Genomic DNA, 17435 nt, shown 5'->3' on the forward strand with positions numbered 1-17435 from the left:
TCTTCCTTCTAATGATATATAATATTCTCTATTGATGGTAATCAATAAACAAAATTCAATACATATCTTGAAATATGGCGGCCAAAACTTTGTCTGCTGATGTTTGCATCTTTTGTTGCTGTAAATGGCTTTTACCTACTGCTTTCCACTCAGCTGACTGCAAAGTGAAATCAGTGATTCATGCTTCATCTGTTGTCATATATTGACTCCAACATTTCTTTCTGTTGTATTGCAATGGTTGCAAAGAATGCTCTAAATCATTGGCATAATGTTTGTTTTTGATTGACTGTGAGCAAATGTAGTGTTGACATTGATCACAGCTTTCTTTTATGCGAAATATTGGATTCACTGGCTTTTGGTATATTCAGCTCCTCTGGAATCTGACTAACATTAATTTATGATTGGCCAAAACGAGCTTGTGGACTTAAAAAAAAAAAACATTTTTTAGGACAGCTGCTGAATTTAGGTGACTTGAATGTTCAGTATTATTTGTGTTATTATTATTTAAAGTTGTCTCTTAACTGTAGTTTCTGGCAGTGTAGAGTTCAAACAGCTATTAATCTATTGCTTTGCTTGAATAGTATTTTTAATTTCAGAAACTGAAAATTCTGAAATATTTATTAATTGATGTCTAATAGGTATTATTAAAATTTCACAAATATCTGAGTCATCTAAATTTTCACAAAGGGCTTCCACTATCTTTTTCCCTCCTTTTGCATAAAACTAAATTAAACTAAATATAGACAATATTTGGATCCCTTACATCTAGAAGCTGTCTTCCAAATTTGATAATTATCAGTTAATTAGTTCAGGAACAAATTTTATACATACAAATATCTTTAAAGATTTGCATTTTTATAAGTAATTTTTCATGGTGATTCAATTTTTTTATTTTTTTATTTTTTTTTTATACTACATTTACTATTAAATTATTGACTAGTTTATTTTAACTTCTTTTTTTTCTCCCTTTTTGCTTTTAAATTTTATTAAAACATGTTTTTGATTTAAAATAAGTGTTCAAAGCTTAATTTTTATGTCAAAAATAATTTTTTTTGTATAATATCAAATTAAAAAAATATTTTATGCGCAAAAAATAAAGCAAAGAAAAGCAATTAAAAAATTTCTGCCAGTGATAATAACATTGAATTAAAATTGCATTATTCTCAACACTTTAAAAAATAAATTAGAATTTTATTTCAAGGTGAGGTTATGCAAAATTTGAGTTCAAACCAGGCATAAAAAATGCGATATCTTAACAGCTCCTATAATGCTATGTACCCAAAAGAGATTTTTTTTTAATCATTGAAAAATCTACTAAAATAATTTAACACCAAAGTTAAAAATATCTTTTAAATTAATAAAACATATTTGTATCCGATCAGTGGCATTTAACAGCTTTATATTTGATTTTCAAATATAAAATTCGAAAGATGCTTCAAAAAACTGTTCCATGCTCATTATATTATTAATTATTTCAGTCATCCAGAGAACATATAACTGTTGGCGTCTTGGAGAGTTTTTTGAAACTCACACAGTATTTAGTCAAATTACCGTCAGGAGGAACTTTGCTCAAACATCTTTTTGACCACATTCTCTTCAACCCAGGCCTTTGGATATATGCCTCTGTGGAGGTAAGATCATTTTCAGTTTCTTATTTATTATGTACAAAAAAAAATCCAAAAAAATCTGGTTTTTATATTTTTTGTTTTTTTTCAGTCTAGTTAGCCTCTCAGAAACCAAAGGGCTCCTTCTGGTACTTATTTAGAATTAACCCTCTTAAAAAAATCTTTAACAAAACATTGATGTAGGTACTCATCATTGAATGAAGACGTCATATTCCCAAAATCATATAAATTAATCAAGAAGGTTTTGTTTTAAACTAAGAAAATCAAATTTTATGACGAAGCAAGACATTGTTTTGATAAGTCATGTTTAATAAATGAAGGGGGAGACAACTCAATTCGAATTATCAAAACAAGTCTTGTAATTTCTAATTAAAATTGCTAAAAATCTTAAAAAAACGACTTTCTATACATATAAAAAAAAAAAAATGCTTGATAAATTTACGTGATTTTTGGAATATATCTTCATTCCATGATGGATACAAGCATCAAAGATTTTTCTGTAATTTAGTTTTTAAAAATAATTTTAATTCTGAATAAGCACTTGCTTGGAGTTAGTAAAACAGTAAAGAATATTAATCTTTTGTTCCCTGATCGGCTACTTTATTTTTATGTATCGTTATTGTTTTCTTTGCTTGGTCTTGCTGGATTACAGGACAATATTTTGTACCAGCAGATCAGGCTGTCAGAGGATATCGGCTTCCTTAACCTAAAATGCACCAAACAATTGATATTATTGCTTTTTTCCCTTTCCTTTTGCAAAACTCAATCATGTTTTGCAAAGTTAAAAACAAAAACAATTTTCCTCTACAAAACAACCAAACTAAACACCATGAGTAAATATTTGAAGATATAAAGAACTTGAAGCATAAAGACATTTTACCAAAATGACTGAATTCAACATTAAATAAACCAATGAGGATTGATATGTTGTAAAACAAATCGACCAAACAACCAGGACAAAAATTAGTCTGGTCTGGTGGAGTATCCAGCTTCGAGCTGTTACTTGAGTGAGATAACATTAATAAGCGAAGGTGCGTCTAATACCTCATATGAGCCAGTGTCAAAAGATCTTATTTTGAGTTTCAAACACTGTTATTTTGAATATTTGGTCAGGGTTTACTTATAGAGTGAAGTATATTCATGTCAGCTTGTCATGACAAACCTCTTAATCAAAAATAAAAAAATAAACAAAACAACTGATAGAAACCCATATTGTAACTATTAATGTTTTGCAAAATATCATGCCCGAAGAAAAATATGTGTGCATATATGTGTACCTATTTACTATGCCTCCCCACGGGACAGAGTTAGACACCAGGGTCGTTTTTTAACGTGGAGAAAAGGTACAAAAATAAAAAAGTGTCTCAGTCGTGAAGGACTGATCCTCCACCGAAAGAGAACAAGAAATGGAAGTGCGACACCTGAAGAACAGATACTACACTTTGATCTTGGCCAAAAGATGTGTGTAGCACATGAATAACAGAAAGTAATGGAAGAAATGAGGAATATCCAGATGACCTGATGTAGACATTTTGTTTAGAAGAAGACAGCGCATAGAATGATACAAATTACATCTATCAATCTCAGTCCAATATTACTTGAGAGTATCACAACTATCACGGATAGAAGTAATATATCTCCATCTTCATTTACCTGAGTTTCAAAGTCATCTCTCTGTTTGTGCCTGCCATTAGTCTTACTCAATACACACGAAATTGACATACGAGATAAAAAGGAGGAGGTAACTCCGCCTGAAACAGACAAGAATTAGTTCCCCTTGATTGAAGTTTTAGTCTCTCAAAAGAGGTGATAGTGGACAAGAGAATGAGAAGAAGGGAGTAGATAGAAGTTAGACACACTTTGATGCTTCTACTTTGTTGTTTATGCAACAAGGAATCGTGGTACGTTTTAAATTAATAAATTAATCAATGATTCAGCTCATTTTTTTTAATATATTGATATCTATATAAATGTGTATATGTATCTATATAGTAATAAAACAGTATTAAATCCAATTTCTTACAAGATAATTTGGGCACTTAAAATCTTGCATATTCTTTTCTTATTTGATCCGAGTTATCTCACATGGGTATATTTAGTTTTATCACTAGAGGGCACTACTGTGACAAGAATTTGTATCCCTTTTGTGGTGGGAAATTCAAAAACATGACCCTCTCTTTTTAGTGTAATTTTCATTGCACCATTCGCTTCACTTCTCAGCATGTTTTTTTTTTAAATCCTAACAAACATTGAATTTAACAACAAACATTGAATTGAACAACAAACATTAAATTCAACAACAGACATTGAATCGAATGACAGACATTGAATTCAAGCTGCTAACAATAAAAGCCAGAGTTACAATGCTGCGGAAAGTAAATCCAATGGTCACTTCCTATTCTTCTTAATGTTTGTATGTGTTGGATCAGATATAGAGAAAAAAGAAAATTGACTACAGAGGTCAATTACCAGTGTAAGAGTTCAAAATATTTATTAAAATTAATACATATAGGATATTATTAATGAATCAATGTTTCATAGACAACTTTCCAAATAGATTCTAGTAAAATGCTGATTAGTGACTTCTTTCTGATTAGATTCATAAGAATTAATTTCGAGAGTCATCTATGAAACCAATGGTTTGTTCATAATATCCACTGTTATATAAATACACATACATCTCTCTCTTTCTGTGTGTGTGTGTGTGTGTGTGTATATATATATGTATATATATATGTATGTATATATATATATATATATATATATATATATATACTAGCAGGACACATTAACCAGTGTTGCTCTGTGGAAGCCTGCCCCCTCACAAAAAAAGTAATCTACGGTTGTTGTTGGTGGCCACTGTTGTCCCTGAACAATTGCAGACGCTGGCGGCCATGGCCAAAATGAAATAATCTGGCTTACACTGGTGATTAGTGTTGGTTTGGGGTGATAACATGGAGGTAATTCTCCAAAATATAGGGGGGGGGGAATAATTTTCCCAAATTTAACTGTGATAATTATTGTCAGTATACCCACCTGCAAATGCTAAAAAGAAAAAAAAATTGGGGGTTGGCAGTGTCAGTAGGAGAGAAGTAGATTTGTTTATTGCATATGTGTACAAACCTAACAGCCAGTGAATTTTTTTTACAAGGTGTTCACCTCTTATCAAGGCCCGGAAGCCACTCAGAGATAAGGGTTATTGCATGTACAGTATGTTAGTGTGGATATTTAATAAAGTGTCTACTTAAGGGGGCGGTTCATCAGGAATTTGTTTACGTTGGACTTGAAGGCATCCAGGTTGTAGTCAGGTGGGAAGCAGGCAGACGGAACAGAGTTCCACAGGCATGCAGTTCTAAGAAAGAAGCTTTGTTCATGGAATCTACACTTTGATTTAGGCACAGATAAAGAGTGGGGAAAATTTTTGACAGTGGTTTCAGTTAGATGGGTGTTTTTCGTAAAAGATTGGCGAAGGGGGGGGGCCAGAGATTGGAGCTCAGACGAGCAGCTGCCATGGAAATAACAATAAAACAAAGATAGGCTCGCAACATCTCTTCTGTGGGAGAGAGGTTGCAGGAAAGAGAAAAGGTCACCCCCCACTAAACCACGAAGTCTATTTTGTACTCTGTCAAGGCAGGATAGGCTGTTTTTAGCAGCTCCTGCCCAGATATGGCAGCAGTATTCCATCCTTGGACGTACTTGGCTTTTATATAGATAGAGAATTGCATCAGTAGTGAGATATCTTCTGGAGTGGTAGAAGGATCCTACCATCTTTCCAGCGACCTTGGCAACAGACTTGATGTACGTGTTCCATTTCAGATCAGGAGTAAAGAAGCTTGTTAAAACATGGGGCTTCTCCTAGACGAGAGACATCCATTTCAATTGATACCAGATGGGGATAAGAGCGTTGATGATGTAAGGATAGGAGTTTGGTTTTAGATGCATTAAAGGTAACCAGCCATGTCTTCCCCCACTGAACCACGCGCTCGAGACCAGAGGAGAGAGAATCAGAGAGAACTTTGTCATTTACGGCCTTTGATGTGTTGCCGTAGATGGTCGTGTCATCAGCATAGATGTCAACGAATGATTTAAGTATTCGTTTAGGGAGATCATTGATGTAGATCAGGAAGAGAGATGGGCCCAGGATGGACCCTTGAGGGACTCTAGCATTAATAATGTGGGCCTCTGATTTCTGCCCATCAACCACTACTCTTATGAGCCTATCAGAGAGAAATGATTTCATGATAGAGAGTTATACTGTAGCTGAAAATCTTGTGAAGTAGGCCTTTATACCATACCTTGTCGAAGGCCTTTGATATGTCAAGAGCAATTGCCCTAGAAAGGAAGTCTTTGTCAAGAGATTCACTAATCCTATGAGATATAACTGTTAGCACATCTGCGATAGATCTTGCAGAACGGAAACCATATTGCGTGTCACTAATAAGGTTATTTCTGCTGAGGTGGTTGACTATTTCTCTATTTAATATGGATTCCAACAACTTACTCATGACACACAGGAGACTTATTGGTCTGTACTGAGAGGGAGATGACTTATCACCTGAATTTTTAAATACAGGGCATACTGATGAGGTTTTCCAGGATGTTGGAAAGCACTTCTCCTTAAGGCAACGCTTAAACAGTTTGGAAAGTATGGGGGAAAGTTCTGGTTGTAATTTTTTTAACACTATAATTGGAATACCGTCGGAACCAGTTGCTTTACTGGAATCAAGGTTCTTGATTAGCTTGGCGACCTCATGCACAGATATTTGTATGTTACCTAGCGTGTTCTGTGTTATAGGAGGAAATATGGGAGTTGATGGCCTTCATCACATAGGTTGAAATTAGCTGCAAAGTTTTTGGCAAATAGTTTGGCCTTGTCTGATTCTGACGAGATGACCTCTGGTCCATTGATAATGGTTGGGATAGAACGCACACTTCTGTTCAGGATCCTATTTGTTATTTGCCAAAACTGGTGGGAACCAAGCCGCTGATCAGCTACTTTGGATTTAACGGACTGAGCATATAGCTCTCTTGCATTTTTTATTACTCTTTTACAGTGGTTGCTGGCAGTCCTGAAAGCAGCTTTAGTCTCAGTACATCTATTACGTTGGTAGCTATGGAAAAAGTGATTTCTGTGCATGATGGCAGCATCACATTCTGGGGAGAACCATGGCTGGCTGTTAGGTTTTTTGGGGAATTTTTTAGATGGTATGAATCGGTCTATGCCTACAATTAACCATTCGGTCAGGTCTGATACTATAGAGGACACATCCTTTTTAAACATGGAATGCAGAGGTAGATCAGATATGAATGTACGGAAGCTATCCCAGTCAGCCATGGAATATCGGTATACAGTACGGTGGAGGGGTATGTCTGGGGACTTATTACATTTCATTTTTATCTTAACTGATACAACGAAGTGGTCGGAGGATCCTAGAGGAGAAAGAACGGAACATGAACATAGCTCAGGGGAAGTGGAGAGAAAAAGGTCTAGAAGGCTTGCATACTGACCTGTAGTATCGGGCACACGGGTGGGCTCGTGAACAATCTGAGTGAGGTCATAAGCAATGGCAAAATCATGACAGAACCTCCCCTCATCGTCTGTCTTATTTGAGTGGGTCAGCCATTCCATGTTATGGACGTTGAAGTCACCACAGATGTGAATGTTAGCCGAGGGATGTGCAGACAGGATGTGGTCTATTTTCTCAGATATACTCAAAGATAGTAACTCCACTGTTATGGGGCCGATAGAGGGAAAATATAAATGCAGTGGTGTAAGCAAGTGCAACCCAGAAGCACGTATAAGGTAAATTAGGATCTTTTCTAGAAATATTCCTGCCACACGGGAAGCCATCTTTAATGTAGGCACATATTCCATGCCCATGGCGATGTTGGGGGTCAGATTTAGATGTTAAGTTAGAGTATCCGTTAATTATGAACTCATCTAGGGAAGTGGTCAGCTCTATTCCAGTTTCGCTTAGAAAGAATATGTCCGGTTTTGTCTCCTGTAATTGGGTTTCAACCTCTGGAAGGTTGAAATGTAGACCCCTGATGTTGGAGAAGGAGACATGTTAGTAGGGGTCTATGTTGGAAGATTGGGTTCTAGGTTTATTCGAGTTTTTTTCCTGGAGATATTTCATGTTGAGAATTTTGGGATTTGTGGAACAGGTCAGCATACTTGGTTAGAGCAGGATAGAGAAGGAAGGTAAGAGAGAAAAGGACAGGAAAATTTTTTTAATTTTTATGTAGCACATAAGGTAAAGCTGTAACAATTACCCACTAGTATGGCATCGAGAGACCCCACCAGAGACTACTGCATGGTTCAGAATCCATTCACCAAATGGCAATACAGCAGCCCAAGTACTTTGCACCTGCTGATAGGACAGCCTCTTTAGTGGTTAATCCAAGGTTCGGGTCCCTGACTATCAGGCGGATAACCTCAGCCCAAACGGAACGTTTACCTCCAGCACCCTTACAGAAAAATTTCCAACGTCTCAGACTACTGTTCACCAAGTACTACCGACCTGGAAAGCAGCTTTTTCTTCACCGTTTGTCAGAAAAATCACTCATTTGAATGAGGACTGAGCAACAAAAAAGGAGAAGCGAGAGTTACTGGAGCTGCCGATAACACATCCACTGCATTATCTACTCTATATTTAAAAAAAAAAAAAAAAGGAATAGGTACGAGGAACTTTTTAATATCTACTTAGTATAAGTCCGGTGCTCTATTATCAATTCAGGACACCGTTTGGAGATAATCTCCCCTCCCATATTAGTGTGGGGATGTTTTTGGCATTATCTATCCTGAGTTTGAATCGTTCGAACTTCACCTTATAATTAAAATCCAATAATGAACTTTTATCAATTTGTGAAGTCAGCTTAATATTAATTTACATTTGAGTTTAGATAATAGTTCAAGGTTTTAATTTGGGAGGTTCTCGTTTTCATAGGTGACTTTTTTTTCCTTTTTGTTTTACATGTAACAAGGAAATATTGGTTATTAGCATATTTGACAAAAAAACATTTCAGAACAAAAAAAAAGCAAGACAAGATAGGTAAAATTAAGTTACAGGTTTTTAAGTCAAAGCTGCAATAAGAAAACAGTTAGCGGTAATTAGCACAAAATAGATTTCAAAAAGTTAGATAGAAACATTTTTTAACCTTAGCTTAAGAGTCTGGAAAATGCAACCTACCCTTCTTCAGGTCATATCGGAAATGGGAAGCTAGCAGACTTTAATTCTAGGTACATAAAGATATGGTGGACGTTGTGTGTGTATGTTGGGGGGGTGGTAATGCTTTTATTTATTTTTTTTTATTTTTGTCTATTTTTATTATTATTATTTTTTTTCTTTTTTACTTTATCTATCGAGGTTTAATCTTCGAGCTTCACCTTATAATTAAAATCCAATAATGAACTTTTATCAATTTGTGAAGTCGGCTTAATATTAATTTACATTTGAGTTTAGATAATAGTTCAAGGTTTTAATTTGGAAGGTTCTCGTTTTCATAGGTGACTTTTTTTTCCTTTTCGTTTTACATGTAACAAGACAATATTGGTTAATAGCATATTTGACAAAAAAAGATTTCAGAACAAAAAAAATCTATATATATAAAATCTCTCTATATATATATCTAGCCAGTCTTTATATCTCTATAAGTATTTGTCTCCACAAAATTTGAATGAGATTTTCTTAATTAGCATAGTCGAAAGCCTTCAAAAGTCGACATTCTATAGAAAATTATGAAGGTGGACCTAATGTACAAATATATCCCCACTCAAAAAAAAAAAAAAAATTATGTGTGTACAATCTTGAGAATCAGTTCATAAAAGAAAATTAAATAAAATACTTCACAGAATTCAAAATTGGTGAAAACGCAAGTATGTAACAAATAATTGTTCCTTTATGTGATGAAATTTACGTTAAAACTGTAGCATAGGTAACCAGTGTTAAAAATCGGTAATTGTGCCTAAAACCACACCCTTACTTTCAAACAGGAGCGCATGTCTTTCAATTGAGATATGGAAGCTCAAAACGGATACAATACTTCCGCTATTCTTCAAAACTGCTTACTTATATATTTGGGCAAAATATTAAGATATTTTTGTTAATATATTTTTTCAACCATATTTACACTTTGTTTTTTTTTGTTTTTTCAAGTATAGTTACATATTTTTTAAATGTACTTTATTTTAACCTGCACAATCTATTATGATCTTTGCCGATTTAAAAATAAATGTTTTGATAATATCATCTACTGGATTCATATTTATGTTGTTTGAATTTAATGCTTTTTTTTTAACACATGTAAAATATTCACATTTTAAAACTGTTAAACTATTGTCTGCTGCACATTCACTTTTTTGAAACGGCTAAAACTTTGATGCAAAATAATTTGCACAATCCTCTACTTTTACCATCTTTCCTGGGTTGGATACATCTGAGTCATCATCATCATCGGCGGTCACTCGTGTCCGAGTAAGACTGTCCTCCGTTGTGGCTTCTGTGGGTCCTCAGGTGAGCATAGAGCCCAATCCTAGACCCAATTTGTCTTGTGCAATTTGGGCAGATAAAGGTAGTAGTGGTGGGGTGGGGTGGGGTTGGGTGTGTCTGGTTGATAATCTGTCTTTTCTGTGCTTGCGTTTATCCTCAGCAGCTTGATTTAGGTCACTACTATAAAGCGCAGCACCTTCGTGGACAGCGCTCCTCCATGCCAACCTGCTCCCAGCCACGTCCTCCCATGTCTCAAGATGAGGTATAAGGACAACATCAAAGCAAATCTAAAGCGGCTTCACATGGACATCTGAGTAGGCGCTGCTAAGAACACCCTTTCCAGCCTTAACTAAACAGAGTACAAAATTATCTTGAAAATCTAGTGTCCCTACAGCCATTTTCTCACACAGAAAAGACATTGCTAGTCTTTCTTTATGCTATCATTATTTTCATAGTAGATGCTCGACTGATCTCCAATCTCTGATCACCTTCCTCTGTAAAACATTCAGAGCAAAAGCTCGTTTACCTACAATCACTGTAAATAATTTGGAACTGCTTTTTGTTCCCCGCTTTCTTTTTTTAATAAATACAAAAATGGGTGTAAATTTGTTAAATTATTACAATCAGACACTAAACATTGACTAGCTTTTCTCATTTGATAAAGCCCTTTAGGGTTGAAATAAATTTATGAGATCGAGCTAAGTTTGTATTTTTTTTTTTTTTTTTAACTTATATATATATGATATTTTATGTTATTTTATATACAGGTACAAACTAGGCTCTATTCTTATCTTGCTACTGAATTTATCAATGATGCCCAGATTTACAATAACATCCGAAGAGTCAGTGCTGTTCTACAGACAATGCATACTTTGAAGTATTATTATTGGGTCGTTAATCCAGAAGACAGAAGTGGCCTTACTCCAAAAGGTGTTGGTAAGTAAAGATGTATTCCATTAAACAATTATATAATGTGTATAATAAAATTGTCCAAAAACAAATTATCATCTTATTTGTAAAGTGTGTTTATAGTTTAAACAATTGAATTATTGTTATGGCCAAACTATAGTTTTTATCATCTTATTTGTAAAGTGTGTTTATAGTTTTAACAGTTGAATTATTGTTATGACCAAACTATAGTTTTTATCATCTTATTTGTAAAGTGTGTTTATAGTTTTAACAGTTGAATTATTGTTATGACCAAACTATAGTTTTTATCATCTTATTTGTAAAGTGTGTTTATAGTTTTAACAGTTGAATTATTGTTATGACCAAACTATAGTTTTTATCATCTTATTTGTAAAGTGTGTTTATAGTTTTAACAGTTGAATTATTGTTATGACCAAACTATAGTTTTTATCATCTTATTTGTAAAGTATGTTTATAGTTTTAACAATTTTGTTGAATTAGTGTTATGACCAAACTATACACTAAGTAATTTAATTAACGTTCACAAAAATCATGTTTTAAAAACGGTTACGACTAGTACATAATGTTTAAAAATAATATATTACTTTGTACCATATTTATTTTGTTTTGAAATTCTTTAGATGAGGATTGATAATTTGTATTATTCGGGCTACTGTTCTCATCTTGAGTATCATGTTCATGGCGTTTTAGTCGATGTAACCCTCGACCTTCATCAGGTGTATCCTGTCAATAGAAAGATTTCCAAGTGCGGCAAGATCTCCCTGAAGAAGTTTGAGGTTACCATGATCGAAATGTTGTGAAAATAATTGCATTTTTTGGTTGCCCACACTGAGAATTGAACCTTCAACCTTCAGGAGAAGATCACTTTTTTATAACTGATTTTTTCAAGTACTCCAACCACTCCGTCAGACTTGAAAGTTGAAGGTTCAATTCTCAATGTGGATGACTGAAAAATACAATTGAAATCTACTTAGGACCTTTATTCAATTATGGCTGACAAAATGAGAGCATGCTACCCCTGTGAAGTAAACAAAGGTTTCTGTTCAAAATTCCATCAAAATTCTCAAGGTCAACATGATATGCCTGAAGAAGGTCAAAGATTACCACAATTGAAACGTCATGAAAATAATAAACAAAGTGAGAACAGTAGTTTGAAGAATCCAAAAACAGATGTCTATTTTGTTTTGAGTGTTTTTAGACTAGGGTTGATGATGAAGATAATTTGTATCATTCAGACAGTGTCTTCATCTTGGATGTGAGTCTAAACATGTCTGCCAAAAAATTCACGCGTTTTATAAGATGCACCTGAAGAAGGTTATAAGTTACATCAACCAAAACATTTTGAGAATAATGAGAACTAGAGTTCAAGTAATGCAAATCATGTTTATTTTATCATAAAAGATTGAAACTATTTATGGTATTTAAATTTCAATATTTCGTTAGATATCTTATCGATTTTATTACTAAACCAATTTCTTTTTAATGAGTCCAGTATTATATTAACATCAAAGCAGTCAAGATTCCATGTTGCTTTCTCCATCAATTTCTATAATTTACCATTAAAAATAATGTTCTTTTTAAAATAATGTTCTTTTTTTGAATACTGTTTTTTTTTTATTGTTTAAATAATGTTTTTTGTTTAAATGATGCTTTTTTTAAATAATGTAGTTTTTTTTAATAATGTGTTTTTTATAATGTCTGTCAGTCAATAATTTAAAGGAAAATGTTCTCTTTTTTTCTGTAAAAATAATTGTCATTTGCAACTAAATATTTTTTGAATAAGTAACACGAATGTCACTTTTTGAAATGCATTTATTTAAACTTGTACAATTTTATTCAATGGTATGACATAATTTAATTTGGAAACAATTCATTTTGAAATAAAGTCAGAATTTTTACTTTAGTAACATCAGATCAATCACCAGCTTTGTTAATTGGATAATCTCATTTTTTAAAACGTGTGTAAAACGTGGTAACATGACCTAACATATTATCATTGAAATAGTGAGACTCTATGGAAATTTCATACTTACTGTCTTCATCTAAGCCAAAATTGTCTCTTTCTTTTTCTATAAAAATAATTGCCATTGGCAGATAATAAAGCATTCTATTTCTTCTTACAATAAAAATATATTGTAAGCTAAATTAATTATACCGGGTAGTTGCCTGGACTAAATTAACTTTTTCCTTCCAGGTCTCTGTCTTCTATGGCCTTATGAAGATTTTCAAGTTGTAAGCCAATAAATTTGTGTATATCTTGGCAGGTCTACCTACTTTAACAGTTCTGTGTTTAGGATCCCACAGTACCACATCACTGACGACCTCATTTTATCTTCTGTAATAATGTCAACTTATTGTGTTCTTCTTTCTCTTATTACTGAAGAGATCCTGAACAACCGCACATACTGATGGCTAATGATTGGATATGTTTTCTAATTTCAGTTTAATACTTTCAAGTTCGTTTTTTTTACTGAGAATCCATGCTGGTGAACCATAAGGCAGCACCATCTCTACTCTCTACTACAGCTCTAAAAAAAAAAAAGATTTTCTTGATCTGTTCTGAGAGGGCAGGCTTCCATATAACTTTCAGCTAAATAGTTTCTTTTAAATAAATAAATGAAAGTTTAAAATCGTTTTACTTATTTATTGTTACCATGTAAATTGTTTTAAAAATAAATAGGCCTACACTCTTTCTTGTTTTTGTTAAAATGATTCCCAAAAAAGATCTTTGGCTATCAGTTGATGCCATTGACAGCTAGATATTCTTTAAATAAATAAAATGAATACATCGCATGTGTGTGAAATTTGTTAACATGGTTTAACATATCATTAAAATAATGAAAATCCATGGAAATTTCACACTTAATGTCTTCATTTATTGCTATAATTTACTGCTAATGATATTTCATTTGAAATAATACATTTCTGTACGGTTTAATATCATAGCAAAATTGTCTCCTTCCTCCATAAAATAATTCTGATTGTCTTTAAATAAAAAAAACAAGTACATTAAATATGTTAAACACAAATACTATTAAATACATCCATTATTTATACATTTATTTATTTAAAATTGTAACAATTTACATATTTTTTAAAACAAACAAGCAAACAACAAAAAAAATTTCTTAATGTAAAAATAATTGTCAAATAAATATTTTTTTTTAAAGCAAAACGCAAATTTTATTCTTTTAATTTATTTTTACAATTGAAATAATTTCACAATAGTCTATTCCTTCTCACCCTAAAAATAGTTGTCAGCTAAACATGCCTTTAAATAAATCTTCAGCGGTCAGATGATTCTATCTCTTAAAATAGAGGTGGCAGATAATAACATATGTAAGAATATGAAATTGCCTCAGCGTCTTACAATATATTCATTTGTAGACACTTAATGCTGATCATATATAATTTTTCTTGAAACGTGATCAGTAAGGACTGAGGACATACGTTGCATGAAGAGATATAGATAATATGATGGATATGTAATGTGAATCTTACATGTCTAATGAGGAAGATTAAATCTGGGCAGTATAGGAGATATGTGCAGAACATGAGATTTTGATGGTATAGCCACATTGAAATAATGGATACAAATTCTTGGTTAGTAATTGTAGCAAAGTAGAAGGTCAGTTCACACGAGAACCATAGAAGAGATTGATAAGAATGGAATAAAGAAAAAGAGGGATAGATACAAATCTGGCCAGAGGTTATTGGTTAATTTGGAAGTCAATTTCTAAAAGCCATCCAACACATGCCAGGATTTAAAATGGACATAAAACTGAATATGATGATCAAGAATGCACTTCAAAAATAGTATTTCATATTTATTTTAGATGGTCCAAGGCCTACACGAGACGAAATTGTGAAGTTACGGTCATACATGTTGCTCTACGTGATTGAATTGATACGAAAAGGACAAGGAATCCTGGAAGACGAATTACAGAGTATATTGAATTATTTAACTACTCTTCATGAGGTAAGTACCATTATTCTTTGTTTTTATAAGCAATTGATGACTATCTGGATGACTATCTATTCAATTTAGGTAAACAAAATTACCTAAATTGAACAAAATAATATCTTGCTCTTTTTATTGAGCACTATCAACAATCTTGTTAAATTCAATGGCTTTTACTTTGGATATTTTTAACCTGGAATATATATATATATATATATATATATATATATATATATATATATATAATAGTAACTTTATCTGTATGCAAAACAGTCTCTACGAAACTACTCTGTCAATTTTTGGTCTTTACACTTGAAACTCAATATATAGATGATTCGGACATGTGGAACAAATTTGATTTGGTTTTTGACGAGAAAAAGTAGCTGCTGAGGGATCAAAGTTGAAAAAAAAACATGTAAAAAAACTTGACAGATGTTAAAAAAAAAAAAACATGTAAAAAAACTTGACAGATGTTAAAAAAAAAAAAACATGTAAAAAAACTTGACAGATGTTAAAAAAAAAAACATGTAAAAAAACTTGACAGATGTTAAAAAAAAAAAAAACATGTAAAAAAACTTGACAGATGTTAAAAAAAAAAAACATGTAAAAAAACTTGACAGATGTTAAAAAAAAAAAAAAACATGTAAAAAGACTTGACAGATGTTAAAAAAAAAAAAAAAACATGTAAAAAAACTTGACAGATGTAGGTTGACTTTAAGCGTTTCTCTGCACATGTACTTCCTTCCTACAAATTAAATTCGTATTTCTCAATTTTTGAGATGAAGATTGGTTATGTGTATTATTTCGAATCTTCTTTAGTTTGAGTGTTATCACAATATTTCAGTCAATGTAACCTCCAACCTTTTTCAGGTGTATCTTGTCGAACTTGAGAATGTTTCTGTCAAACTCAGGAATTTGGATGGAATTTCAAACAGAACCTTTTATTTACTTCATGGGGTTAGCATTCTCTTCTTCCAGCAGTCTTGGCTGGGTAGAAGGCCTAAGTAATTTGCAATTGTATTTTTCGGTGGCCCACACTGAGAATTGAACTTTCAACCTTCAGGTCTGCAAGGACTATTAGTGCAGTGGTTATAGTACTTGGAAAACAAAATCAATTATAAAAGTGATTTAGAATGGGTGCTTTCTTTTAAATTGATGACTGGTTTGTGCTAAGTCTCATAATAAACAGTAATCCCTATTAATCCCTAACTCTGTATCAAACAGATGCCATAATACTTAGTTTGCTGCATCTTATAACGATGATCCATAGAAAAATTCAGTTACATTGGCCTAGTAGTTTCCAAAGAAAAAGTGGAATGGGCAGACAGACTAAGATAAATTTAATAGTTTGAATAAAATCCTAGAGAATGTTGAAAAATAAACTAAGAATGCAAATAAAATCAAATCCTGTATATTTTCTTTTTTGATTAATCTGATGTTAATCTCATAATGTTTCAGCCAACTGCTAACTTTTTTCAGGGGCATCTCATTGAACTCTGAAATCTTCGAGGAATTTTGATTAGGGAGTACCTTACACTCGTTCCTTCAGCCACAGCTTGATAGAAATAAACTAGTTTGTTATTGTATTCTTTGTATTGCCTGTAATGAGGATTGAACCTTCAACCCCAGGAGACAGTCACATAGAACTGATTATTAATAAGCCATTATATTTGAAAATTATTTTTTTCCACAGACAATTCTAGTATGAATTTTAGGAACTTGAAACCTGTAGCCTTCTCCTCAGCACGTCAGCCATCTCCGAAGAATAGTTTTTACTTTGTAAAAATACATACAAACATACAAACACATGAGAATAAATTAATACTGAGACTTTCAGTTTTATAACAATTCGTACAATGTAGATATTAACTTCAGTTAATATTTACACATTTTCTTTTTAGGATGACAATTTGATGGACGTGTTGATGCTTTTGGTTACCTTAATGGCGCAACATCCGTCATCAATGGTGCCATCGTTTGACAAGAAGAACGGGATTCGGTAAGTGTAGATTTTTATTTAGATGAACAGATTTAAATATTTAAAGGGAGATAACTTCACAATATTTTCATTGTATTGCTTTATAAAATTCTTTTTTCAAATATTGAATAATATTTGCATTTATTTACAAACGGAAATAAAAACAATATGTTAAATTATTTTTCATATATTTGTATCTATACTTTTCCTCTTTTTCTTTCTTTGTTTTCTTTCTTTTTCTTTTTCCGTTTTCCGGTCCTTTCCATCTTCTTTTCATTTCCATTTTTCTTTCTATTTTTTCCCCCTTTTCTTTTTCTCTTCTTTTGTTTTTCCTTTTCTTTTTCTCTTCTTTTGTTTTTCCTTTTCTTTTTCTCTTCTCTTGTTTTTCCTTTTCTTTTTCTCTTCTCTTGTTTTTCCTTTTCTTTTTCTCTTCTCTTGTTTTTCCTTTTCTT

General features: G+C 32.6%; 1 protein-coding gene across 8 annotated transcripts in view; it reads left to right on the forward strand.

The window, feature by feature from the left end:
• Positions 1-17435, forward strand: part of LOC145268225 (neurobeachin-like) — a 607546-nt gene that overhangs the window by 273905 nt on the left and 316206 nt on the right. For all 8 annotated transcript variants that reach the window (XM_080123533.1, XM_080123540.1, XM_080123535.1 and 5 more), the window contains exons 15-18: positions 1479-1631; positions 10882-11050; positions 14881-15023; positions 16907-17004. In XM_080123533.1, coding sequence (XP_079979659.1) covers positions 1479-1631; positions 10882-11050; positions 14881-15023; positions 16907-17004 — 563 coding nt within the window. The remainder of the gene's footprint in view (positions 1-1478; positions 1632-10881; positions 11051-14880; positions 15024-16906; positions 17005-17435) is intronic.

The sequence above is a fragment of the Euprymna scolopes genome, chromosome 43 (genome assembly GCF_053919585.1).
Source record: "Euprymna scolopes isolate OS-2025 chromosome 43, ASM5391958v1, whole genome shotgun sequence".
NCBI lineage: Eukaryota > Metazoa > Mollusca > Cephalopoda > Sepiida > Sepiolidae > Euprymna > Euprymna scolopes.